At 42.6% G+C, this 26,923-nt stretch overlaps 2 protein-coding genes across 2 annotated transcripts; both read left to right on the top strand.

The window, feature by feature from the left end:
• Nucleotides 1–16,819, top strand: LOC125307489 (lactadherin-like). The gene is made up of 10 exons (XM_048263494.1): nucleotides 1–201; nucleotides 1,801–1,926; nucleotides 2,664–2,795; nucleotides 7,190–7,303; nucleotides 7,673–7,854; nucleotides 8,436–8,591; nucleotides 9,027–9,171; nucleotides 9,576–9,778; nucleotides 10,025–10,180; nucleotides 14,175–16,819. The coding sequence occupies exons 1-10, from the start codon at nucleotides 135–137 to the stop codon at nucleotides 14,316–14,318; spliced, it is 1,425 nt and encodes a 474-aa protein (XP_048119451.1). The 5' UTR covers nucleotides 1–134; the 3' UTR covers nucleotides 14,319–16,819.
• A 2,170-nt stretch (nucleotides 16,820–18,989) lies between these two features.
• LOC125307363 (hyaluronan and proteoglycan link protein 3-like) lies at nucleotides 18,990–24,549 on the top strand. Its single transcript, XM_048263298.1, has 5 exons — nucleotides 18,990–19,069; nucleotides 19,973–20,119; nucleotides 20,669–21,037; nucleotides 21,286–21,588; nucleotides 22,192–24,549. Exons 2-5 carry the CDS (start codon nucleotides 19,996–19,998, stop codon nucleotides 22,491–22,493), a joined length of 1,098 nt encoding a protein of 365 aa, XP_048119255.1. The 5' UTR covers nucleotides 18,990–19,069; nucleotides 19,973–19,995; the 3' UTR covers nucleotides 22,494–24,549.
• Nucleotides 24,550–26,923: the final 2,374 nt, after the last annotated feature.

The following is a 26,923-nucleotide window of genomic DNA, read 5'->3' as shown; positions in this document are numbered from 1 at the left end:
ACCGTTAATCCGGCCAGGCAGCTTACTTGGTATTCGCCTCTCCTCTCTTGACTCGAAGCCCTTGTGAGAACGCGTAACTCCCTCCATTGGAAAAATATAACGGAAACTTCGGGGAGGGAAAGAGGCGTGAAAGCATGAAACTCCACAGTCTCCGTATTTTTCTACCTTTCCTTTTGGTCTGTACTGTCTACGTAGTTAGTGGTAAGTCCGTCTTTTAAATGTTCAAGAACTAATAACTGAGGTAAATGTTTCTTCTTAGATGGCTGTGCTATGTTCTTATGAGTTAGAGCTCTCCTATAGAAAGTTGTTTATCTGGTACTCAGAAAATGCTGATGCACAGTTGCACTGTCGTGTGCCCTACCTATACATGCAAAGCCAACATGTTTATTGATTTTGTGATGTTAAGGCATGTTTTCTGTAATGTTTCATTTCCCTTTGAATGGCTTTGAATGAGTCAGGTTAACATCACTCGGCTTGCAAAGAGCACACACAAAGAGAGAGAGAGAGAGAGAGACATACAGACAGAGAGCATGTTTAAACTTCAAGCATCTCTGTATACATTTCCTGTCCATGGGAAAAGAAGGATATGTGAGCATCATTGCCAATCTGATCTGATGTACATTTCAGGATGACCAACCCTTTGGAATCAAGTGTACCATGCCACCATGTTGGTAAATTAGTGCTCTATCATCTCAATCAGTTAGAATAAGAAACAAGATGACTAACACACACAACTTTGATAAAGTTAGCTGAAACATTCTGTACCTTGCTTTATCGTTTTTTATTGCCATCAGATGAAAGATGAATGTAATAACCCATGTTACAGAGGCAGTTTAAATTCAATACACATTTCAAAACTTGAAATGATATGCGTCAGTCAAACTAAAATAGGAGTACACCCAGCACTACCATCACTCTTAAAAATGTGTTTCCTAATTTATAGACGAGTAGTTTCCACAGAGCACAAACTTTGACAAAACTACAGACAAGTTTGTGCAACTGGAAGTGCAGCAGCGTGTGAAAGCCATTGTGTAAACTCATGTGGACTGAATCAGCACCACTCTCTCCCCAGCCTTCCTTTCTCTCTTAGTAACGCTCACCACAGTCGTGGGTGGCTGTCGTAGGGGAATGGTGAGGAATGGAGGCTGTTTTTGCTCTAAGTGTAGTGTACAGCATTGTGCCTCAGCACTTTTTTAGGTGAGAGGTCATGCTATGAAAATAACAACATTATACATCAGGTCATGAATAAGGTCTTTCCCAGTGGAAGAGTAGTTTTATGGAGTTTGAGTGTTGTCATTTTGGACCAGTGTGAAGATTGACAGTTGTCGGTGGTTCTCTCAAAAGACACGTGTTGTGTGCATGTTTGAGGTCATGCACTGGTTAGTAAGAGCATTACTAATTCCATTAAACATGGTATATGTTGTATGACAACAGATGAAAGTTCAGCAGTCTAAGTAATCACAGCTCAGCCGAGTTATATTTTAGCAGGATGATGGTTAATGTAATGGCCCTGTTTGATAGATGTACTGTAAATATCACACATATGTTACAGTTGTTGATTCATTGAAATTATATTAGTCCTCAGCATATTGATTGTATCATAAATGAATGATGTGAAATCTTAGACATGAAAGACCAGCCAGCTGACTTTAGCCAATACTGTGAAGCTCTGATTAACACACACACACACACAGACACACACACACAGACGCACATACACACACACAAACACACACACACACACACACACTGTGATATGACCTGTGCTGATGTTGTGTGTTTGTGTGTCCACCCCTTTAGGAGACTACTGTGAGGTGGACCAGTGCCATAATGGAGCCACCTGTGTGACAGGCATTGGAGAGGGCCCCTTCATCTGCATCTGTGCTGAGGGCTTCACAGGGGACACCTGTAATGTCACTGAAAACGGTAATTTTTAGTTTTTCTGAAACAAAACAGTGAGAATGCAATCTATGTAAAAATATCGTCCAGCGCTAAAGAGCTGACTGCATGATTTCCAGTGACCTTTGGCCAGACAAGGCTCTGTATGAGTCGCTTATTTATTAATATATAATTATGCATGGCGCTGCACCTCCCACCTCTTGAGGGTAATTAGGTAGTTGTTTAATTAGGTAAAGTGGGGATGAGGGATAAGCTGATTGCAGTGTCTGTGTTTCAGTGCTTTGGCATCAAGGAAAGACAGACAGATGGAGAGAGAAAGAAAGAGACAGAGAGAGGGAGAAAAAGAGATACAGAGCAAGAGAGAGAGACAGAGAAAGAGAGAGAGACAGAGCAAGAGAGAGATACAGAACAAGAGAGAGAGACAGAGAAAGAGAGAGAGAGACAGAACAAGAGAGAGAGACAGAGAAAGAGAGAGAGACAGAGCAAGAGAGAGAGACAGAGAAAGAGAGAGAGAGATAGAACAAGAGAGAGATACAGAACAAGAGAGAGAGACAGAGAAAGAGATCGGAAGAGAGTCTAATTTGTCACTGCAAATTTACTTCAAGATTAGATCTACGGAATTTAGAAGGCCCTCGAGGCAAAGGCCCTCACAGGCTCTATAACCCCAGCCTTTATGGGCCAGAGAAAAAACAATTCAGCTGAGTGCTCTTGACGACCTTATGCACTGAGCTCTGTAAATCACACGCTTTATCACCCTTCCTCAGGGCCCTGTGTCCCCAACCCCTGCAAGAACGACGGGGTGTGTGAGGTGATCACCAACACCAGGCGTGGGGACGTGTTCAACGAGTACCTCTGCAAGTGCCAGCCTGGGTTCGAGGGCCCACACTGCCAGATCAGTGAGTTGCTGCCTCACTCTGCCTTTGCCTTGAAATGTGTGAAAAAAAAGAGAACATTTTTATAAGGGGATGAAAGATGTAATGATATTATTGTAGGTGATCAGGATAAGTGTGTAATGCGAAATAGATTGATATGAATAACAAATCATCACTGTTGTTCTTTAGGAAACATTTTGTTATTAAGAACTGAGCTTTCTCAAGTAGTATTTCACCAACTTCATAGATTCACCAATTCACAGGAAGGTAGACAATTCAACTGACTAATTTGGAAATTCTGCCAGTACTGGGTCGGTGGTGGTACTATAGTCTCCAGCCACTGACAGTAATGAGATGAGACGCAGTGGTAAAGTTAGATAGCCGCACATTCTGGAGCTGGTCCGGCTCTGATCTGGCCCTGATCCGGCTGGGCCTAGAGTCAGCTGACGTCCTTTAGTACACAAACTGAACCTGTCTGGAAAGAACCTTGGTATCCTCTATGGTCCTTCAGTGTACAAGCAGGTCAGTTATCTGATGCACTGTAGTCATACGCTGAGCACAACACACACACACACACACACACACACACACACACACACACACACACACACACACACACAGGTACATACTGTACACACACACACACACACACACAGGTACATACACACGCACACACACACACACACACAGGTACATACACACACACACACACACACGTACACACACACAGAAAGGTCATACTCAGAAGATTTGTAGATTTGCAAAGCAGGATGTAACAGCTAATGGGACTTTGAGAGATTCCGGGGAACATTGCTTTTTCCACTCCTGAGTAGGGACACAGTGTCTGCAGACAGGGTGATGTCATAGCTGGCTGGAGCTTAGTACTGGAACACACAGACTCACACTGGCTGGAGACACCCTCAGTTTTCCCATGTGCTGCATGCGTCAGTAGGGAGAGAGACTAATGTGAACTAGCATCATTGTCACTTAGATCAGGGGCTGGTTGAAAATGTAGAACATTGCAGAACAACTACATCACCAGTCTATTAACACAACATTCTACACAAATGACTGTAAAATTACTTTACAAAAGTTCAGGGGACATGGAACTTTTGTAAACTGTTTTACCAGAACTTTTCATGAGAGCCAGCACAATCAGGAGGCCTTTGCTCTAAGGCTAAGCCTTGTAGAGACTGCATTTTGCGTGGGGATTACCAAAGGATTCTGGATACTGGTATGTCCATTAAAGAACCCTCTCATCTGGTGCACGGTGGAACTTTTAAACAGTGGCCGTAGCTAAACAATGGAATAAACATCCTCATCCTAACAGATATAGATCTATCCAGTTCTAAGTTAAACATGTCTGGGTTTCTGGCCTCATCACTGGTTGATTCCTGACACACCCCAGATGTGGTTTTGGCTCTGACTGTTTTGGCTCTGACTCCAAAGAGTATCATATTATCGTGACTGTGCTGTTTTGGCTCTGACTCCAAAGAGTATCATATTATTGTGACTGTGCTGTTTTAAAAATAGTTGAATTCTGTCTCTTGCACGTTTCCCGACTCTTTGGCAAAGACCTTTGCATGCATGACGTAGATTAATCGGCTAACGGATCTATTTGGGACCAGAACCAGACCACATGTGGTGATGAAGACGATGAAGCACTGCCTGGTTGTGGCTAATAATAGTTTTCCCGGGCAGGGTGGGGGGATCATGCGTCTGTAGTAGGGATAAGGATTTGAAGTTGAGCCTTGGTATGAGTTCACAATTCACTGTGAAAATGCTGACTAATATGGTACTTATAGCTGTCTATCGTTCATTGAGTGGCTCTGGTGCTGTGGCACTGAACACATGCAGTAGTAAGCCGTACCTCAGTGAGCAGGCCTAACAGGACTCATATACAATTGTGGAAAATGGTGAGCATTCATATGCATGCATGTGTAAATATATTTGTCAGTGTGTTCCTCTTAATTTCAATCATTTGTGACAAGCCACCAGGAGTAACAGCACTATAATAAAGGCCAAGGCCTTAATGCTAACACAAATCCATCGTTGGTAGAGACACACAACCTCAACCTCAACCTCAAGCACAATGCTTAAAGTACTAGCCCAAACCTATAACAGTTCACTAGTTAATCCATATGAGAGAGAGCTATTCTGCCCCACATATTATGGAAATGTTGACCAGGCTTTTGTATGATTCTGGTCTTGTGCAGGCTCATCCTGTGTGCCTCCTGTGCTGCCCTTACACTCTTAAAACGAATGTTTTGTCCCTATCTGGACATCTGGAATGTGTTATTTTCAACACATTTTGTGTAACAAATAAAAAAAGGAAACAACACAAACTTGTGTTGTCCCTATCTGGACACAGAGATGTGTTAAAAACAACGCAAGTTGTTGTTTACAACATTCGTTTTAATAGTGTATCCTCTTGCTAGCAGTCAGTGTAGGCAGTGTTGTCACTAACCTATAACTGATAATGGGATTTTGCAGCTCATATGGATTTGCTGGTCAGACTGGTCTCCCTGTCTATGTCAGTCTCTGGGTGATATAGACAGGGAGACCAGCCACACTCTATCACCCAGAGACTGATATAGACAGGGAGACCAGCCACACTCTATCACTCAGAGACTGGACACAGGCTATACAGGGCAAGGCCATGTAGCCTTATACATTATGGTACACAGACAAATTAGCTGTTTCCCAGTTTACAGAGGAGTGTGAAGACATCAGTAGCCAATGGTGCACTCAGAAGATGGGCCTCATTTGGCTTAGGTAAGTGCAGACCCATAGAACTTTTAGAACACGATGGGACTGGTAAATATCTCAAATCGAAGTTACTTTATCACGTGTAGTAACACTTTAAGTTATTACTTTAAGCTATTTTATGACATTGTGGTGACCAGTAGTTGTTTAAACAGCACAGGGGCCGACAATTATGCTAAATTGCCAGCTAAATTTAAAGCTGTCAGCACACTGAGTCCTTTTTGTCTTTCCCGTTCTTGTCTACGTTCAACAGCAGTCAGGTAACAAATTATACAATTTCAAAATAGGGACCTGTTGAATAGGCTGTGTGTGTGCGTGTGTGTGTGTGTGTGTGTGTGTGTGTGTGTGTGTGTGTGTGTGTGTGTGTGTGTATGTGTGTGGTAATTTAGTAGTCATCACCCTATAAATAAGCTGAGTGTGTTTGTCCTGCCCTACCCGTGGGCCCAATCAGTCAATTTAGGCCAAATCTCCATAAAGATCGCCACTCCTGGCAGTTTTATTCGTAGTCGTAGAAAGCGGCCCTGATTTGACATAACATGTTTACTGGAGGCGTGCTGTGTCTGCAGCTGTTCCAGGCTGCATATGTTTGTTTGCTTGAAGGCATACAGGGTTTAACAGCAGTCACACCAATCCTCTTAGCCGCAGAGTGGAGAGGAGAGCAGGCAGGAAAACAAGTGACGGAAACTCAGCAGAAGCTCAGGCTCTCCCGACAATCACCTGCTGTCTGTCGCCTCAGGTTATTACAGGTTTCGTGCTCCTCAAGGGGCCTTTGTAAGAGCTGTGCTAAACACAGAGCGAAGACTCTCAGCCCAGACTAACCCATACTGTATGTGCTACTCAAAATACCAATTACTTCAAGAGTACTTATTCAACTGCTCTTGGTTTTTCCAGTAAGTGTTACGGTGAAGGAATTATGCACGCGTGGATAGGGATTGGTTTAGTCCACTACAGATTACCTGTACAGTCACTGATTCCATTTTTAGAAATGTGAGAGAAGGCCTGATTGCCATGTGCCACCGTTTGTGTTCTGACATTGGCAAGGAAGCTCAAGTGTGCCCCTCAGTGGAGACTGTGAAGAACTACAGCTGACAATCCACACATACATTTTTTGATCACTTTTGAGCTCCAAGGTTTATCAGGACTCTCTCTCTCTTTCTCTCCATCTCTCTCTCTCTTTATCTCTCTCTCTCCATCTCTCTCTCCATCTCTCTTTCTCTCTCTCTCTTTCTCTGCCTGCTCTCCTCTCCGCGGCTAATTTGTAACACTAGCTTTGGCAACACTGTACCAAACAGTCAGGCTAATAAAGCCCCTTTGAATTTGAGAAAGAGAGAAAAGAGAGAAAGAGAGTTATTCAGTGTGCCTGCTAGACACCTATCACAGTCATCAGTGAATTGTAATGTCCCGTGTAGGTATTTCCAGCTGCTCACATTTTACCTTGTGTTATTTTATTTTCCAGATTTGTTAATGCATGATGGTTTAAATACAGTTTACCCCCTAATTTTACCCTTTTTTTAGAATGCATCATTTACATTGTAACACACACATACATACATACATACATACATACATACATACATACATACATAGTGTCATAAGCCATACTCAGTGTAGAATCTGTGTGGGTGTGTGTGTGGTCTCCTCCATCCATGTAGATGTGAATGACTGTGCTGGGGATCCCTGTAAGAATGGAGGCAAGTGCAGAGATCTGGACGGAGACTACGCCTGCTTGTGCCAATCTCCATACGTGGGCAAACAGTGCCAAGTTCGTGAGTGCCCATTTTGTCTGTCTTAACCCTGGCCTTGCGACGTAAAAGCACATGCGTGGTCACAGATATTTATTTATTTGTTTGTTTTTTTGAATGTGAATGAAAAGTTTGATATATTTTGTAGAGGGAGAAAGTGACACTAAACACATCCAAGAATGTTATACTCATGGAAAAAATGCATTGGGTTTGAAAAGCATGTAATTCTGTCACAGTAAAAGGAATGTAAGTGGTAAATGTGCCCGTGTGTGTGTGTGTGCCCGTGTGTACGTGCATGGGTGTGCGTGTGTGTGCGTGTGTGTGCGTGTGTGTGTGTGTGTGTGTGTGCGTATGTGTGTGTGTGTGCATGGGTGTGTGTGTGTGTTTGTCCAGGTTGTACAGCTCTATTGGGGATGGAGGGGGGCTCCATAGACGAGTCTCAGATCACGTCCTCCTCGGTGAGCTTTGGCATGCTGGGCCTGCAGCGCTGGGGCCCAGAACTCGCCCGCCTCAACAACCAGGGCATCGTCAACGCCTGGTCCTCTGCCCCGCACGACAAGAACCCCTGGATCGAGGTCAGTGGGCCGCTTGGCTGACTGGGCAAAGACAGATAAACCCAATCGTGTCAGCTCAGGGTGTGAACTAGGGTAATGCTGCTATTGTGGGGCCAATACACTGCAGGGGTCATGGAAAAGAACTATGTTAAATAACTTACAAAGACTATGTTGTTGAGGAAGATTAGTCTCAGATTAATACCAGTGGAGGCTTACAGTAGAGGCTTACAGTAGATCCATACAGTTTGTTACTAACACATTCGTGATTGGGGAGTTGCATATTTGATTGATGCAAGATGGATGAGGAGGAGGAGGAAGGAGGAGGTGGAGGAGAAGGAGGTGGAGAAGGTGGAGGAGGAGGAGGTGGGGGAGAAGGAGGAAGTAGAGGAGGAGGAGCAAGATCTTGATGAACACATCCAATGTTTGTTTGCATTTCTGTTCCATATGGGATTGGTCCTGTAAACCAGGTAGAAATGAAGTTAATGTCTCACCCCTTATTACAGATTGTTAATGTCTTATTACCCCTTATTGCAGAGGCAGATTGTTAATGTCTTATTACCCCTTATTACAGATTGTTAATGTCTTATTACCCCTTATTGCAGATTGACCTGCAGAAGAAGATGCGTCTGAGTGGCATTATTACCCAGGGGGCTAGTCGCATGGGGGGTGCTGAGTACATCAAGGCCTTCAAGGTGGCTTACAGCTTCGATGGGAAGACCTATGCCGTCTTCAAGACCATAGGCCAGAGGAAGGACAAGGTGAGAATGGCCTCTGTGTGTTAAAGGAGAACACTTGTTTAGTTTGAAGCCACTAAGCCACTAAGCTACACACAACAAAACGGCTGTCCTTTGTGTAAATTGAAAACCATCTCATATACCATCTCATCTAAAAAAAAAAATTTTCAAGAGTTCAACACATTGGATAATCATCAGTTACTCACTACATGACAAACTATGTACAATTGGGAAACAGACCGGAGGTGCTTTTCCTGAAAGTGTCATTTAGCAACTACCATCTTTAAATGACCGAAAGGCTGTCATTTTGAACACTCTCTCTCAGTCACAGCAGTGGTTGCTCAACGATGCTTTCATGACACACAGTTAGTCCAGTGTTTTGTGCCGAGTCCCTCTCTCCCTTCTCTCCCCTATCATTAGCCACAGCACTGTAATCAGGGCTCCCTCCTGTGTTCCCAGGTGTTTTCGGGGAACGTGGACAATGACGGAACCAAGACCAACATGTTCGACCCCCCCATCGTAGCCCAGTACATCCGCGTGGTGCCCGTGGTCTGTCGCAAGGCCTGCACTCTTCGCATGGAGCTGATTGGCTGTGAGCTCAATGGTAATGACTGCATCATGTCTCTTTAGATGGTCACCTTAGGCCATCGTCTCCCAACCCAATTCAAATAGGGTCGCCTGAGATACTGGGTATCTTGCAATTTACTAGTACATTACATTCAAATATACATACATTAAATACAACATATTAAAACCCCCATGATATCCAAGTAACTATTCAGATGCAAAGATAGCCAAACAAATGAGCTTGGCTTGGGCATTTAGGGAATATCAAAGTACCACTCTCGACTGTACAACAGAGATGTTGATGATTGGGGTCAACGTTTTGTGACATGAGGGTTACCTGCCAAAAAATGTTGCTATAAATGTGATCATTTAGTTTTCTTCCATATAGCTTTTAATTCAGTGGTGACATTAGAGTGAGAGTGCTACTGTGTTTCCCTCTAGTATACTCAAATACGGCTGGATGCTCAAATGCACTTGGCATGAAGTCCCGGCTCATCTCCGACGAGAAGCTGTCCGCGTCCAGTGCTTTCCGTACCTGGGGGCTGGATGCCTTTACCTGGCTACCCCACTTTGCCCGTCTAGACAAACAGGGCAAGACCAACGCCTGGTCAGCAGCCACCAACAACCGGTCAGAGTGGCTTCAGGTGAGTAGACTTAGCTCTAAGATTTCCTAAAAGATTGAGATTATTTTCCTGTACTCTGTTTGCTTTGAGGCACTGTTTCTAGAAGTGAGTGAGATGCCATTAGCAGAGACAGTAATGCACTGAAATGTCTGTCCACTGCTATCCTACCTCCACCTACTGCATACTGTCCCCTGCTATTCTACCTCCACCCACTGCATACTGGTCCCCAAATAATCCCAATTTACCCATGTATCCCCTGTTCTCCAGGTGGACTTGGACAGTCCGAAGCGCGTCACAGGCATCATCACTCAGGGGGCAAAGGACTTTGGGGTCGTTCAGTTCGTCTCGGCCTTCAAAGTGGCGTTCAGTGACGACGGCTACACTTGGAAGGTGCTGAAGGATCCCAACACCAGGACAGACAAGGTCAGTTCATCTGCCCACAGCAGCCGAGCTCTCTGACCTACTGATATGTTTCCTCTCTTAACTCATTACCACTCAAGAGACAAGCTTCTGCCCCACTGACAGTGTGTTATTAACACAAACTTTATTGTTATGTCAGGAATTTCTATGCATTCTACGTTCTAGGTTCTAGATGTGTTTTTAGGAGTTGGTAAACTTCAACTAATAATAAATGTTCATGTATGGCACTTTGACACTAAATAGATGGATATATTTCAAAACAATTTACCCAGATACACATTTCACACAATACAGCACAATTTACCCAGATGTGGTAACTTTAAGTGGAGACAGGGTTTCCCGCAGCACTTTGCAGTTAAGGGCCGACCTTTAGCAACACAATGCCGTCTTTAACTAGCCTAGCCTCAAAAAAAAAAAACACATATATATATATATATATATATATATATATATATATATATGTATATATATGTATATATGTACAGTATATAGGCCTATATGAGCGATGTCCGCCGTGTTACTGGCTACTGTTTTCTCCCTTTCATTTCAAACCATGACCAACGCGTCTCCCTCTTCAGAACGCATAATAATAATAATATAAAACGTACCATGAATTGGAAGTTTTTACCATTTTTAAATGCCGTAAATCCTCAAATTATTACCGGGTTCTATTATTTACTTAGGCTGCACAAAGCACAGGGCTTTATTTGGAGCAGGCTTAATCGAGGCAGGTCTTTATTTCTACGTTTTATTGTGAGGCATGCGTTTCGTTTGGAGCGGCCAGTGGTGGGCAAAAGCATACGATTTTTGGTTTAATTTACTTTTTTGGACTGTTTGATTATATTGCTAAATGTTGGGACTGATAGGCACTGAAATCTGGTGGGTATTTGATGTTTCACTATTAAGTTTCATGTAGTTGAAACTTTGTCGGGAATTCCACCCGCTGTGTTTATTGCGTGCAGGCAGTCGCTTTAATTCAGTGAATGTGCGCTGCGCTGTGCTGTAATGGAAACCTTACTGCGTATAGCCTAATAGGCCTGTAGCCTAAATTTAGTTTTTTTTTTTAATTATGCATGATGATTTAGCCTACTTTTTTATTTTATTATATTCGTAGGTTGGAATGCCTCGCGGCAACAGTTGTGTTTAATAGTGGCTTCAGCCTCTGGCAAGCTCAGAAGGGGAAGGCAAGCGACTGGTAGCTTGACGTGTTGAGACCCATTAGGACAACGACTTTTCCTTGCCAACAGTATTAAACCAACCAACAGTATAAAATATTAAGAAGAGCTCTTTAATTTCATTGAGTTAAATCGAAACAATGTCTTTTAGTGCTGACTGATTGCCATAGGCTACTGGCAATTATCATCCCTGCCAGAATTTGAGGATTTACGGGTATGCCTCCGAGTCATGTGATCATCTGCTGGTTGGATGTCATCGCGCTATCTATCATCGTTCACCATTCTAACTCTACATTCTAATCAAAATTGTAAATCTTACACAAAAGTATAAAATACTCCCAACTTCATTCACTCTCAGTGTATAGACCAAGACACACTTGCGGAGCAGGCTGCAGGGCAACAGTCTGACAACCTGCATGAAAATAAGCATAAATGGTCCGCACTTGCAAAAGAGTGCAATTAGGGCCCTTGTTGTTTTGCACTTTCTTTTGCACTTCAGTGTTGTATAGTTTGTAAAGCCTAGTGTTTGTTAAAATTGCACACATTAATTCACTGTTCTTGTTTCTTGTTCTTGTTTAGCACGTTTTAACACACATATTTGTACATATTTTTATAGTGTTGTATAGGCCTGTTATATTGTGTTTGTTAAAATTGCACATTGCAACTGTTATTTTGATAAATAATTGTTATAGGCCTACATAGCGCCCCCCGGCAAACCCCACCTACCACCTTGACTAACACATTTTCTGCGGGGAAACCCTGGGAGATTTATGTGGTTTTTCAGTGTAGACATTTAGAGGTCATAAATCTCACTGAAACCACACTTAAAGGGGACAAGAGGTCACTACTCCTCTGTTGTGGAGACACCGTATCCATGGACCCCACTATGGTCCTCTGTGTTGTGTTGTGGACGTAGTGTGTGTTGTGTTTTGTTGTGGATGTGGTGTGTGTTGTGTTGTGGATGTGGTGTGTGTTGTGTTGTGGATGTGGTGTGTGTTGTGTTGTGGACGTAGTGTGTGTTGTGTTTTGTTGTGGATGTGGTGTGTGTTGTGTTGTGGATGTGGTGTGTGTTGTGTTGTGGACGTAGTGTGTGTTGTGTTTTGTTGTGGATGTGGTGTGTGTTGTGTTGTGGATGTGGTGTGTGTTGTGTTGTGGACGTAGTGTGTGTTGTGTTTTGTTGTGGGATGTGGTGTGTGTTGTGTTGTGGGCGTAGTGTGTGTGTTGTGTTTGTTGTGGATGTGGTGTGTGTTGTGTTGTGGATGTGGTGTGTGTTGTGTTGTGGGACGTGTGTGTGTGTTGTGTTTTGTTGTGGATGTGGTGTGTGTTGTGTTGTGGATGTGGTGTGTGTTGTGTTGTGGATGTGGTGTGTGTTGTGTTGTGGACGTAGTGTGTGTTGTGTTTTTGTGGATGTGGTGTGTGTTGTGTTGTGGATGTGGTGTGTGTTGTGTTGTGGACGTAGTGTGTGTTGTGTTTTGTTGTGGATGTGGTGTGTGTTGTGTTGTGGATGTGGTGTGTGTTGTGTTGTGGATGTGGTGTGTGTTGTGTTGTGGACGTAGTGTGTGTTGTGTTGTGTTGTGGATGTGGTGTGTGTTGTGTTGTGGATGTGGTGTGTGTTGTGTTGTGGACGTGGTGTGTGTTGTGTTGTGGATGTGGTGTGTGTTGTGTTGTGGCGTGAGTGTGTGTTGTGTTGTGTTGTGGATGTGGTGTGTGTTGTGTTGTGGACGTAGTGTGTGTTGTGTTGTGTTGTGGATGTGGTGTGTGTTGTGTTGTGGACGTAGTGTGTGTTGTGTTTTGTTGTGGATGTGGTGTGTGTTGTGTTGTGGATGTGGTGTGTGTTGTGTTGTGGATGTGGTGTGTGTTTTGTTGTGGATGTGGTGTGTGTTGTGTTGTGGACGTGGTGTGTGGTGTCTGTGTGGCGTCCGTCTCCTTTGTGGCTGTTGTTGGTGTTTTCATGATGGCAACACTTGTGTTGGGAGACTCCTGTGGTGTGGAAGCAAAGCCGCTTGCTGTTTCTTACTACTTCTTCCTAGTTTTCTCTGTATCATAGTTGGCTTCACATAGTAAGCTTTTTGTCATCTTGGTGAACGTGTGAGCTAAGCACTGGTCATCGGTGTGCTAACAGCACATTTACTCACAGCTAAATTGTTTTGATTTGTAAGTTGGTAGTTTATTTATTGTTTATTATTATTGTTTAATAACAAACCCAAATGAACTGGGGAGAGTGGAAAGACTGAACAAACTAATAAACAGTATCAAACAAGATGGGGATAGTCTATTGGGCACAAGAGGTGATAGTCTATTGGGCACAAGATGGGGATAGTCTATTGGGCACAAGATGGGGATAGTCTATTGGGCACACATTGGCACAGAATAGTGATGAATTTACCATCAGTGAATTTGTCATGGTTTGTGCAGATCTGTTCCTATTCCAGTCAAGCCACAGGGACGTTCTAAAATACAGATTTGTGGGAGAAGTTGTTTTGTTCCAGTGTCCCTACTGTATATCTTTACATGGTTCCGAATGGATCTAAATGGCTGAACCTGGCATCAAAATGACAGGCTTCACCAAAAGGGACATGCTGACTTCCTATTGTGGGCTGTTATGTTTGTCAGCTGGGAATGTCTGGACATTTCTGTACAGATCCATAGCTCTAGTGTTGAACTGGCCACTCAAAATAGAGTTTTTTTTTTTATTACCATTGATACAAGGACAAAACATCAGTAACCCATTTTTGAAATTCATGGTGATTTGTATGTATTTATTTTATGCTATATATTATTATATTGTATGTATATATGTATATATTTTTTTGCTACCACAGATATTCCAGGGCAACATCGACAACAACACTCACAAGAAGAACGTGTTCGACCCTCCGTTCTACGCTCGCTTCGTGCGTTTCCTGCCGTGGGAGTGGAACGAGCGCATCACCGTGCGTATGGAGCTGCTGGGCTGTGATGAGTAGAGAGGCCTTTCCTCTGCTCTCCCCCCTCCGCTGCTCCCTGAACTCACACCAGGCTGGATTCACACCACATAGACCAGAGAGTGGGGCCCTCGCAACCCAGCTCCACTCCGTCTCACAGCCTCCTCAAAGCCTCATCTTAAACTCAGCCGCTTGGTAGATTGGCCATAATACATATAACTGGGGAGTTTCAGGGAAGCAAATAATAGTCAGTAGATAATGTCAGAATTAGACTTTGCCTTGATTGTTAGGAGGGTTTGTCCATATCTTAGATAGAGGCAATCATGCAATCATGTACAAACCTGTAAGTGCTGATCTTACACTGACGCAAGCAGGTGGAGATCATTGTAAGATAACAGGTCAGCTATTTCATTGGAATTGGTGTCAGTACTCATAAAATACAATCACAAGCTTCCACCAATTTGTAATGATTGGTTACCATATTGAGTCTTCCCAATGATGTTAAGAAAGAATGCATTGGCCCAGCTAAACCAAACCAAATAAGAAACTTCCTCGTTGTATTAAATGTATCCATGATGCAACAAGGTCTGGAAAACCTGAAACTCAAGGGTTGTGGAACACCAAGATCTCGACACTCCATTAAACTTGTACTTGGTTAATTAAAGGCCGAGTCTGCTTCAACAGAACTCTCACCTAGTTTCCCTGGTCATCGCTGGCCAACACGACTGCTGTTCAGCATGTTAGCTTTGAGGCATTAGCTGAGTGATATGTTTGCTCGCCTTAGCTAATAGGAAGCAACAGAGTTCAATAAAATTAATATTAAATTTAATTTGCTTTGGAAATGAAAAGAATCTTATATCATTGGGCGACATTTTTCCTGTTTTTCAAACTATAATGTTTGTCTGAATCCTCCATGAATGCTATCTATTTAGGCTGATACATGAAGACATATCTGCACTGCACTGACAAAACCAATGGGCATGTTTCTGAGTGGATCCAGCCTCACGAGGGAGCTCTTTCATGCAATTACACTGCAGATTTAGCTTGATAGTAACCACATCTCATAGCTTTAATTAACCTGGCTATTGATTACTGCACTGTTCTTTGCACTAGGACCATCACTGGACGCTCCTTCCTATTTAACACAAGCTTATTCTGTTAGGTTGTATTTTTTAGGCTTTTGTTGAGTTGTCCTGATTTCACATTGATCTTGATCTAATATTGTACAAAATTACGCCTTTTTTCCTGCCATAAATTGACATTTTTTGTTATTTAGTAGTATTAAGTTGTGTATTCTTGTGCTTCTATCGGTTACTTGATGTGGAATGCAGATTTGTAATAAATTATGGACCATTTTGATGTACTTTAATCATGTTTTAAAGTAAGTACTTGTAGGTATGGATAGATTGCCTGTTCTGTATTAAGGCATTTTTATAGTCTAAAGTGCATGAGAAGACTTGGAGGAAGTGTTGTTAGTTTGACAAATAAGTTACCTCACCACTTTACTAGAGGTATTTTTTGTACACCAGGTCAATGCTTGTTCAGACTAGACTCCAGGTCACTTTGAAGATTTGCATGACCACTCATCTCCACAAACATTCAACTGTCAAAAAGCAGAAACATTCACCTTCAGGAGTTTTCCTATTTTTTTTGGTCAAAAATGAAACTCTAACTGGATTAGATGTTGATCTATGTATCCCTTCTGTAGAAAACAAAACATCTGAATTCCCCTTCCTCAAGAGTGTTATCCCCATAAAAACATTGTGAATGACGCAATCCTCCCCACAGCTTGGAGGCCCAGGGCACACACTGTTAGTGTGTATGTGTGTGTGTGTGTTTGTGTGTGTGAGGGTGTGTGAGAGAGTGTGCTAGAGTAAAGTGTAAGTGTAAGGAGTAAGTGCGTAAATGGTCTGGTGCGCCTCAGGGCTGCCAGTCCCAACAGGTCCCACATGCACACAGAGTTCAGTGTGACATCAGACATGACTGTCATCAGGATCCGGCTTTTTGCTCTGTCCAGCTGTAGCAGACTTAGGACATAGTCGGAGCTTGTGGCCAGGGTGGTAGACACTATCTGGAAATTCGGTTATTTCAGCTAATTTCAGAACAATGGAAATCGCTGAAGTCGCTAAAGTCGCTAAAGTCACTTCTTTTCAAACTAGTTACACATCTGTGCTCCATATGAAAGAAATATAGTCCATGCCAGGCTCAGGTTCAAGAAATATTTCCTAAAATGTCCTTATATCAAGATGAGCCATATTTCAAGATAAGGTTACTGCAAACCCAAACCAATTACAATACTAATCACTTAGATCTATGAATGGAGGACATGCATTTTTATGTGTACGTGTTGCTAGGTAACAGAGGTGTGGCCTTTTCATACAATGGGCTTTAGCGTATACATTTCCTTTTTTTATCTTAGAATAATCCACAGCACTTCAATGTACTTGTACTACTACACATAGTTTGAGATTGTTGATGTTCGATTTCTAATTTTGTAAAGATTTAAGTCTAAATAAGACATAAAATAAAGACACTGAGAATCACTGGGCTGTTAAAATTGTATTACTTTAATCTCATTGACTACGACACCAAACTTGAAAGTCTGTAAAATGTCTATGTGATCTTTTTTATGGTACCATAACAGTAGCACATAGTACAGTGGTAAAGATCATAAGCAACAATAGACATCTATGTATTTTGCCTAAATAATTTACCACAAACATGATAAGACAATGCATATATTTAAATGCATGATATCTAGACCCGCAATCACTAATAAAAGGCACACATTAGCCAGCACTCATCTTGTATAACGTAACTTCCTTATTATTTGATAACATTTGCCAGATCTTTATTGAAGAAGCACAAATTATAAATGAAAGTATAAAATAGTCTTCAGTTGAGAATACAGTTAATTTGAAAAAATCAGACACAAATATTTAGCCCCTTCTGGCGCTCCAATGCCCAATGTCCACATGCAATTTAACCTTTGCGTTAGGGTCACTTGACCAGTAATGAGGTCAGCTGTGTTGAAAGGTCAGCGGGACAGAGTGGATAGATAGAGATAGATAGATACTTTATTGATCCCCAGGGGAAATTCAAGAGAGTGAAATGTGTTCATCAGACATTTATTTATGAACCCAGATAATGTTCCTTCATTTTTTTCAGACACACCCAGTGGAACTAACTGAAATGGTAACCTAACTCAGTATTCTGAATTTAGACTACTAACTTTGGTGAAAAAATCCAAGCATTGTCAAAGTGATGCTGTCTGTTTTCTACTTCCCTGTTTTATTTGCATATCATACACATACTGACCAATCCAATCAAACATTCCCTTGTCACATCCAGCATGCTCCTGTCCTTAGATGGGCCACCCTATTGTTAAACTCTATTCTGCAAAAGAATGTCTCTATTTGGGTCAAACCACACACTGCTCTCTTTCTCCTCTCTCTCTCTCTCTCTCTCTCTCTCTCTGTCTGTGTATGTCTCATTCTCTCTCTCTTTCTGTCTCTCTTGCATGCGAGTCTTCACAGCCAGACATCCACAACAGCAAATCTCCAGTGGCCTGCCGTTTAGTTCTTAAATTATACCCTCTGTCAGTCCCCTTGCTATTCACGTCAGCACGGTATTTTTGCCTGGAGCAAAGGCTTTCATCTCGCCACATACTCTGAATACATGGGCAGTTCACTTCAAACATCCATCCTCAAAAAGGATGATGTTCATCAATATAGAAAGACACAGAGAGGGAGAGAGGGAGAGAGAGAGAGAGAGAGGGAGAGGTGTTAAGGTTCCAACAACAGAAACAGCTGAGAAAGAGAAGGAAAGAGAAAGAGAGGGGGTGGGGTGGGGTGGTAGGCGTTGGGGTGGTGGACGTTGGGGTTCCAGCAACAGCAGCAACAGCTGGAGAGAAGGTCTCAGTTGTGAGAACAATCTTCTCCATCTGGGATGAGATCAGAGAGGCTTTCATAAATGGGCACACAATGGCTGTTTCCTTACAACCACATACACACACATAGAGAGACCCTCTCTCTCTCTCTCACACACACACACAGAGAGAACCTTTCTCTCTCTCTCTCTCTCTCTCTCTCTCTCTCTCTCTCTCTCACACACACACACACATACTGTAACACACACATTCTCTCTCTCTCACGCACACACACACACATGGAGAGAGACCCTCTCTCTCTCTCACACACACACACACACATACACAGCTCAAGCCATATGAGATCATATGTTTTGGATAGCAGGGCCAGACCACTGCTGTGATCACACATTTGGACTGAGGATAGGCCAGTGTTCCACCTCAACAGGGGCTTTCACAGATTAAAGAACCCAATCTGAGATATCCAGTTCAGCTTTGTGACTTTGTCAAAGACAAGTAAATGATTCAGGAAACCTGATCTGTGCACAGCAACCAGATCATTACAATTGGCACTGCATTTATTGATGAGGACCACTTTCTGAGTTTTATAATTAATGATGTAGGCCTACAATTCAATTTAGCTTATAAGAAAGGTTTATATATATATGTATTTGCAGGATCAACACAGTCTAGGTAGGACAGGCCTATTTGTTGTCTAGGTTTTGTTTTCCCAACGGAATGCTTCACTTTGTCTCTTTAACAGCAGGCGTCCACCCAAACCACAGCGGGAAAGCCTCGCTGTGGTTACGTCACGTCCACTTTCTATCAATACGAACAACTCTCACACTAGTTTACATCTGCCTTCAAACTGGGATTGAAACTAACGGGGCACTGGATTGGATTTTCAGACCTGAAGACAAGTTTTGTAAGTATTTTCTGGAGTATGTCAGGATTTCATCTGACTTTTATTTGAAAGATAGGACCTACCTATTTTAGCCTACCTGAGTTTCATGGTTTTACTTTGTCATAGCCTATGTAAGCAATGCAAGTATAATGTTTTTGAAACATTATGTTGATTTTTTTTTTAAATGACCATGGGGGTCATTATGTTTTAAATTAGTAGCCTACAATAGCCTCTACACAATCAAAAGCAATATGGGAAATGTAATCAGCATATTTGTTTTTGAAAGTGACGATACATGAGTGATCTTCAGCAAGGATGCTACAAAAGCCATTGAGGATTTGTTTAGCATATTTGGCACGAGAACTTCACTGATTGATGCAAGTGAAAGGTGAATTGCGTGTAGATTTTGCGGGAAATAGTTAGTTTTGTAAGTCAATGTATTATGTCACAGCAAGTTTGTTTAGCTATATCCATCTGTTCCAATCATTGTCAACTGCGTCTAATATCAAGCATGGCCTATAACAATTTCGGACAGACTGGCCTCTCATGGCTATTAAATGACATGGTAATAGCCGCAGCCTACAGAGCCTCTGTTGTGAGGTTTGGGTTGCTTCTACATGAACAGAATCAGTAGGTAGGCTAACTAATGTTGTCACAAAGGCCAGTGAGCAACATTTGAAGTGTGCATGCTAAGATTAACCTATTTTGCATGAATATGTTGTATGCATATGGATATTAGCCTACATTAATTTAAATATTTTGCAGAGGTTGCGGGAAAAGATTGATTGAAAACAGTTAAGTGCTATACGTTTGGCCCGTCTGTAGGTTCCTTTGTAGATTCCTTTGCTGCGGCTGCCCTTTGAACAACTTTGTTAATGCACATCGTTTCCAAGGTCACAGTCTCATAATCCTCCTGTTCCGCAGCCAGCAATTCATCTGCTCAAGACATGGCGAACCGACGCCTCCTGATGGCTGTTCTGCTGCAGTCACTTTTCGGGTGCCAGGCTGCTCCACGCTTTTCCAACGGCTTTCTTTACCACGATATCTTCAACAACAACGGCAACGGAGAAAGTATGACAATTTGCTTGTCTTTACAGATCGTGGATAAACCGCCTCTGCGCAATAGCCTACTCGTGAAATGTTCACATCCCTTAATAAACACAACATTCCACAACACTCATATATTACGCATATGGTAAGAAGCTCTTTCTGTGTGCATAGGGAAAGAAGCTGGTGCATCCAGGATGCAGCATCAGCGCTTTTTGTCGTTCAGTGCACATTGAGAGATTTGACCCCTTCACTCTTTGTATGTGTAATTTACTTATTACGGACAAGAAACGTACATTATAATACTATAATTGTACTTTTTCATTCTGCTGTAGTGTAGCCCAAACCTACTAAAGGTGAAGGGGGCTTCGTATTCCTCAGTGCCACAAAGAAGTTACCTTCTGAGTTACATGGCTACAGTATATCCTAAGGCTGTGTATAAAGTTATTGAACTAAACTGCATGTTATAGTACTCTTGAGAGGTAAGCTAATTACATGTAACAGATAGAAGAGGTTAAATTGGGAGCTTGAAATCTGATCTTGACATCTATCTATGTGTCTGTCTTCCTGCAGTTTCCTTCAGTGGGGTGCAGCTTCACGTGGAGTCTGAGCAGACGTCCGTGTTCACCTCGCGCGGGGCCAACGCCACCCTGCCCTGCCACTACTGGTACCAGCCGGCACTCAGTGCCCCCCGCAGGACACGTGTCAAGTGGTCCTGGCAGCCGGCCGGTGGGGGGCACGAGATGGACGTGCTGGTTGCCATAGGTAACCGCCAGCGTACCTTCGGCGGGTTCAGAGAGCGAGTCCACCTGCGTCAGATGAGCGCGGGAGACGTGTCGCTCGTGATATTGGGGCTTCACCTCAACGACACTGGTCGCTTCCGGTGCGAAGTCATCGACGGGCTGGAGGACGAGAGAGTGACCATTGACCTTGGGCTGCGAGGTACACTGTGGCCAGCAGCTTTTCTCGAATGTGTAATAGAACAGAATGATTTGCAGACAGCAGTTTCACATCATCTCTCAGATCAGAACATGTCTTCACAACTTACTGCTTTGTTGGTGTATAAATTATGCTTATTACTATGCATTAAACAGACCTCTATTGGTCTTCATCATACAGCAATTTCATTACACTTCATTTAAATAAATGTTGATACAAAATATGAGCCAAATGTGCCTGTGCCTCTACAGGTGTTGTGTTTCCCTACCAGCCCCATCATGGCCGCTACCAGCTGTCCTTCTCCAAAGCGCAGGAAGCATGTGAGGAGCAGGGGGCCGTCCTGGCGACCTTCGACCAGCTCTACACCGCCTGGGAGGAGGGTCTGGACTGGTGCAACGCTGGCTGGCTGGCTGACGGCACGGTGCAGTACCCCATCACATTACCCAGAGTGCCTTGCGGGGGACTGGGCTTGGCGCCGGGGGTGCGCAGCTACGGGGCGAGACACAGACACCTTCACCGCTACGATGTGTTCTGCTTCTCCTCCTCTCTCAAAGGTCAGCCCATCTCCATTTATTCAGTTTCCAATTCAGGGTGAAGAAATAGTGCCAGAGTGGGGAAGTTGACTTGTTTCCAGTTTAGTTAAGGGAATCATCACTGCTCCTCAAGAGTTGGACAATTGGTAGAGATTAGTTCTACTAAAATTAATTTCTTGATTCCATACCTTTGTGTTCAGACACTCCGCTTAGCATTTTAAAACAGTAACTCCCCCAGTGATGGTCATTACCAATCACTCATCAGTGAGTCACCCCTAAGGCATTGCCCTGTACTGTATAAGTATAAATACTCTTTTGATCCCATGAGGGAAATTTGGTCTCTGCATTTATCCCAATCCGTGAATTAGTGAAACACACTCAGCACACAGTGAGGTGAAGCACACACTAATCCCGGCGCAGTGAGCTGCATGCAACAACAGCGGCGCTCGGGGAGCAGTGAGGGGTTAGGTGCCTTGCTCAAGGGCACTTCAGCCGTGCCGACTGGTCGGGGTTCGAACTGGCAACCCTCCAGTTACAAGTTTGAAGCGCTAACCAGTAGGCCACGGCTGCCCCTGTGATGTCTATAATAGTAAAATCCTATCTTCCTCTCCGCATGTTGTCCAGGGGAGGTTTACTACCTGCCGCATCCTCACAGGCTCAACTTCACTGAGGCCATCCATGCGTGTCAGGATGATGGGGCCCACATCGCCAAGGTAGGCCAGCTGTACGCCGCCTGGAAGTTCACTGGAATGGACCGCTGTGATTCCGGCTGGTTGGCTGACGGGAGTGTGCGGTATCCAATCACATACCCTCGTCTGAATTGTGGTCCCTTGGTTCCAGGGGTGCGCAGTTTTGGGTTTCCAGCTCCCCGACATAAGCACGGGGTATACTGCTATCGAGCGGAGCAAGCCTCCACCTGTTTGTGAGGATGTGTGAAAAAGAGATTGCTGAAATGTTGTTAAAGGTGCAATATGTAGTTTCTGCCAAAACTGTTGCCAACACCTGTGTGGTTCTGAAGGCATGATCCCTCCGTATTCTTATACAATCTGTTTGTCCATATCAGGCCTTTTTATTATATATTTTTTAAATGATCTGGTGCTGTTTAATGTAAATAGATGCTTTTCCATAATCACCATCAGACCGATTGCCCTGCGGTACTGCCCTAAAAGCTGCCCAAATAATGCCACCCTAGTTTAAAAAAAAAAAACCATCTCGCCTCTTTTGCGATCAAGAAAGGAAGTTTAATTTAAGTTAAAAATAGCTAAAATTAATTGTTGTTTGTCACAGTGGCACTAAGCAAGTGATCAGATGCATAGCATAGTAAGACTTACAGTAAGTAAAGTGTAACATTACATAACATAAATAACATAAACAGATGTAACACTCTGTTGCTCGAAGCTGTCATGTACTAGAAAACAAGTTAATTGGCTAATCCCTTACAAGTATCCTGAAAACATGGTTCTAATAGAAGCAGCTAACAACATAAACATGGTTCTATTAAGCTATGATTTCACAAGCTGACTGACGAATCTCCAACGAGTTTCTTTTGCTACTGACCCTCTTTCTCTGGGCTTTACCTCAGTTGGCCCAGATAGGCCGGGGGGGTAATCAGAGGGCCAAAAGCCCCAGACTGCTGACACTGAGGGAACCCTGAGAAGCCACCATCCAGCCCTGGAAGTGACAATAGGAACATTACTGTGTCTGGTATTGGCCTCTGGCTCAATAGTTTGGAATGGGGCTAATGAACACTCAAAAACACCTGAAACAAAGAAGCAGTATTTAGAGAATAGACAGAAGAATTTTTCCCACTCTTGTTTCTCTATGGTTAGTTTACAAACATGGTTAGTTTTGACAACAAAAAACTGCATATTGTATCTTTAAAGGAGAAGGCTCTTTTGGTCCTCTCTGTAAGTGTGGTGTGAATGACCTGAAGACAGAGTACCTGTATATGAGCAGTGTATCGGCATGGCAGAGTTTTGGACTGGAGAGCATTTTGGTCTAGAACACTTATTTCTGCACATCGTGAGGCAGTATGCACGTCTACTGTGCCAGGGGTCCTGACAGGGGTTATCCACGGAGATGAATGAAAAGCTGTGTATTTTCTAAGCACAATAATCTACCCACTGTCTTTTAAGTACTTGAGCAGCAGTTAGCCAGTTATCCATATTTGGTACTGACCATATACATCATGTCAACTCATCATACTGTGCACATTTATTAAAGCTGTGGTAATATTATGTAACATTACAGATTATGTGTCAATAACTGTGCAACCATTTCTATGGTATTTTTGTTTAATTCATAGATATATTGTTAAAAGCATAGACAACACTTGTTAAAGAGTTGTAATAATGTTACAGAGTATTAGAGTCAGTATACTGTAGGGCTCTGAATCCTGTCCTTTTTATCTGCTGAGGGAATGTGTTAAAGGGTAAACAGTGTGCAAGGGTGAGTATAATTTTGCCTCTTAGAGAATCAATTTTTTTAAAAAGAACCTGGTTTTAAAAGATACTTTACTCGTAACAAACTTGTCCCCACTTAAAGCTCAGACTTACTGTACTTATGACATTTTTCAATGGGCAAGATGCAGCTAGATTGCAAAATGTTACTGGGTAATGCATTCAAATGCTTATTCCTGAAAGACACTGCTCTGCTTGTTTAAGGACTTCAGTTGAGCTTTAAAGAAATTGTACAACTGGAAATGGCATGTGTGAAAATACTGTGTTGTATTAAGAGATGATCCTCACCACTGAAATACTGACAGAAATAGCAGATCCACAGTTTACAGGTGGCAAAAAGAAACACATCTGTTTTTTGATTGTGGTGTATTTGGTGTCTTTTCTTTTGTCTTTGAGTTTCATAGTTCTTGTCATTACTATTGTTTACTGTGTCACAATATTGTACCTCATAATTTCATATACTGTTTAACAGCAGGTGGGTGGCAGTAGTTTTAAGTAAAATAAATGTCTATTTTTAATATTCTATATTTTAAATATTCTTTCATTCTTTTAATTTGGTTGAAGAACTTTGCGTGTACACTGTGGTCCTCAGCCAAATGAAAGCACCCTCGGGCCAAACATGGCAACACACCATTCCGTCAAACAAGCCCTTCTGGGATCCTGACCTTTTTTGGCAGTAAAAGCTGAGATGGAGAATTTGAACTCACTGCCCTGTGGAGCTGAGTCTTGTAGGACCGCAGCATCCTGGACAAGCCGGGGAAGGAGCACTAGACGTGTCTGCGTTTGACTTTGACCAAACTGAGGGACGCCTGTCCCAAGGAGGGGAACGTACACACCTCAGACCCCCCACCCCACCCCACATACACACAAACACTCACACACACCAACCCCCCAGACCAGAAGGCCCTCATTCATCCTTCAGCATCCACTCCACCCATTGAGCAAACACAGACTCTGGCAATTATATCATTCCTCCATCTCAAAGAAGGCTTAGTAAGAGCACTGTGGGCTCCCTCAGATGTCGGTGAGGGTGGTGTGGTGTGGTGTGGTGTGATGTTTAAAGACAAACATTACCTGAACTGTTTTTCTAACCTCACGTTAATAAAAGACTAGTTCATATTAGACATGCCCGACTGAGTTTATTAGTCAATCTCCTATGCTGCAGTGAAGTAGAGTTTGTTGGATTTTTTTTCATTGAAACACCATGAACAACATGAAGGTGGAACTTAGTCTTTAATGCACAGCGCAAAAAAATCAATATATGGAATGTTTTTTTTTATTATGTACCCTTTTTTCTCAAAAAAAAAAATCAGTTACTTGTCTAATGTATACAGTTGCATCTGCAGAACTCCAGTAAACACCGGTTTAGACATCAGAGCTAACATGAAGAAATTAAGAAGAGAAAAGGCCTCTAGCATCACTTCACTCTTTCCATATGGACCAAATGCATTGGGAGGTGTCACAGTCTTCAGTAAGATGGAGTAGAGAATGCAGGAGTGATGTCATTAACTCCTTTGTCCAGAGAGTATCATGTTGTGATGTTAAGATGTCTGATGACAGACAAACCCTCCATCATATCCAAAAACATATGTTTGGTGTGACGTATGTCTCTTTCGCTTCTGGTCTCATTGGGAAAGCACATCAGCAAAGCAAAACAATCAGGAATATGACGATGGCAAATAGCAATTCAAAACTAATAGCAACTGAGTAGTTATGGAAGTAGAAGCAGCTGTTTAGCGATGGCGGTGCACAGTCTGAGTACAGATACAGGATATGAAATCAGGCATCAGGGGGGCACTGCCTCCCGTTATCACTCTGAGCGACGGACAGAATGACACAAGCACTAGCCAATCAGTTAACAGAAGAGGAAGAATGGAAGCAGTTTCCACAGTTAAAGACTTTTTTTAAGCCGGGTCTTCTGATACTTCTATTCTGTATAGAAGTGTCAGTAACTGATGCAAACAGAGTTGTTCAGGGACAGACGAGTCCCACGGTACTACTATGACCCGCACAGCGATTCTGTGAGACATTTAGGATAACATGCAAAGACAGAAAAGGATTTTAATGGAGGAACTTGGATGGAAAAACATGGCTGGATTTGTCCTCATAGTTTCTGTAGCATGTAACTCAGTAATGATAAGAAACACTTTTTGGTTTTGTAAATGAATTATGGTATGACATGTCATCGTATCACATTTCATCAGCAATTGGACAAATCCAGACAAGGTGTCATTCAAGTCCCACCATGGCGATAAATCAATAAATACATCACTTTTCACATTATGCAGATCAAATCTTCAAAATGATAGACATTCTCATATGAATCGGTGTTTGCTGCCGTTTCCCTCTGATGGTTCAGATGGTGTAATATTTTGTCTTCTCTAGTTCAAAATCTGCATGTATTTTATGTTTTTAGACAGACTGCAATTCTGAATGCATAACAGTCTGAACAAGAATAAATAGATGGTGGACTAATGATGTCCTATTGACCAATTTTGCACTAGCCCATTCAAAATCATAAACAAAGGAGAAGGTGATGTCACTGTCTAGAATGTAAAGTACAAGTCACAGCCCAGTGTATGTTGACCATAAAGTAAAGTTGGACTGGAATATTTACATCTGATGTAATAAATTCAACACAGAATCAGATTATTCTTTATCACTAGAGATGTCAAGTGATAATGATTCAGGGTGCACAAAAACATGCTGACAGTATCATAGTAAATAATGACAAATATTTTATGGGATGTTTCATGAAGTAGGGTTGTGGATTCAGTTGACTTTAACATCCATATAATGTCCAGTGTCTCGCTTGAAAATAATGGCTAATAAACAGGTACACTTCTAATGTGAGGACAGACTTCAAATTAAGCTTCTTAAAGGAAATGTTTGGTGTT

This window comes from Alosa alosa, chromosome 14 (genome assembly GCF_017589495.1).
Source record: "Alosa alosa isolate M-15738 ecotype Scorff River chromosome 14, AALO_Geno_1.1, whole genome shotgun sequence".
NCBI lineage: Eukaryota > Metazoa > Chordata > Actinopteri > Clupeiformes > Clupeidae > Alosa > Alosa alosa.
This window is presented reverse-complemented; position numbering and strand designations above follow the sequence as displayed.

Coding starts and splice junctions, on each gene's coding strand:
- LOC125307489 (XM_048263494.1), top strand. CDS start 135: ATGAAACTCCACAGTCTCCGTATTTTTCTACCTTTCCTTTTGGTCTGT. Junction 9,172..9,575: donor GATTGGCTGTGAGCTCAATG/GTAATGACTGCA, acceptor GTTTCCCTCTAG/TATACTCAAATACGGCTGGA. Junction 10,181..14,174: donor CCAACACCAGGACAGACAAG/GTCAGTTCATCT, acceptor TTGCTACCACAG/ATATTCCAGGGCAACATCGA.
- LOC125307363 (XM_048263298.1), top strand. CDS start 19,996: ATGGCGAACCGACGCCTCCTGATGGCTGTTCTGCTGCAGTCACTTTTC. Junction 20,120..20,668: donor CAACAACGGCAACGGAGAAA/GTATGACAATTT, acceptor GTCTTCCTGCAG/TTTCCTTCAGTGGGGTGCAG. Junction 21,038..21,285: donor CATTGACCTTGGGCTGCGAG/GTACACTGTGGC, acceptor GTGCCTCTACAG/GTGTTGTGTTTCCCTACCAG.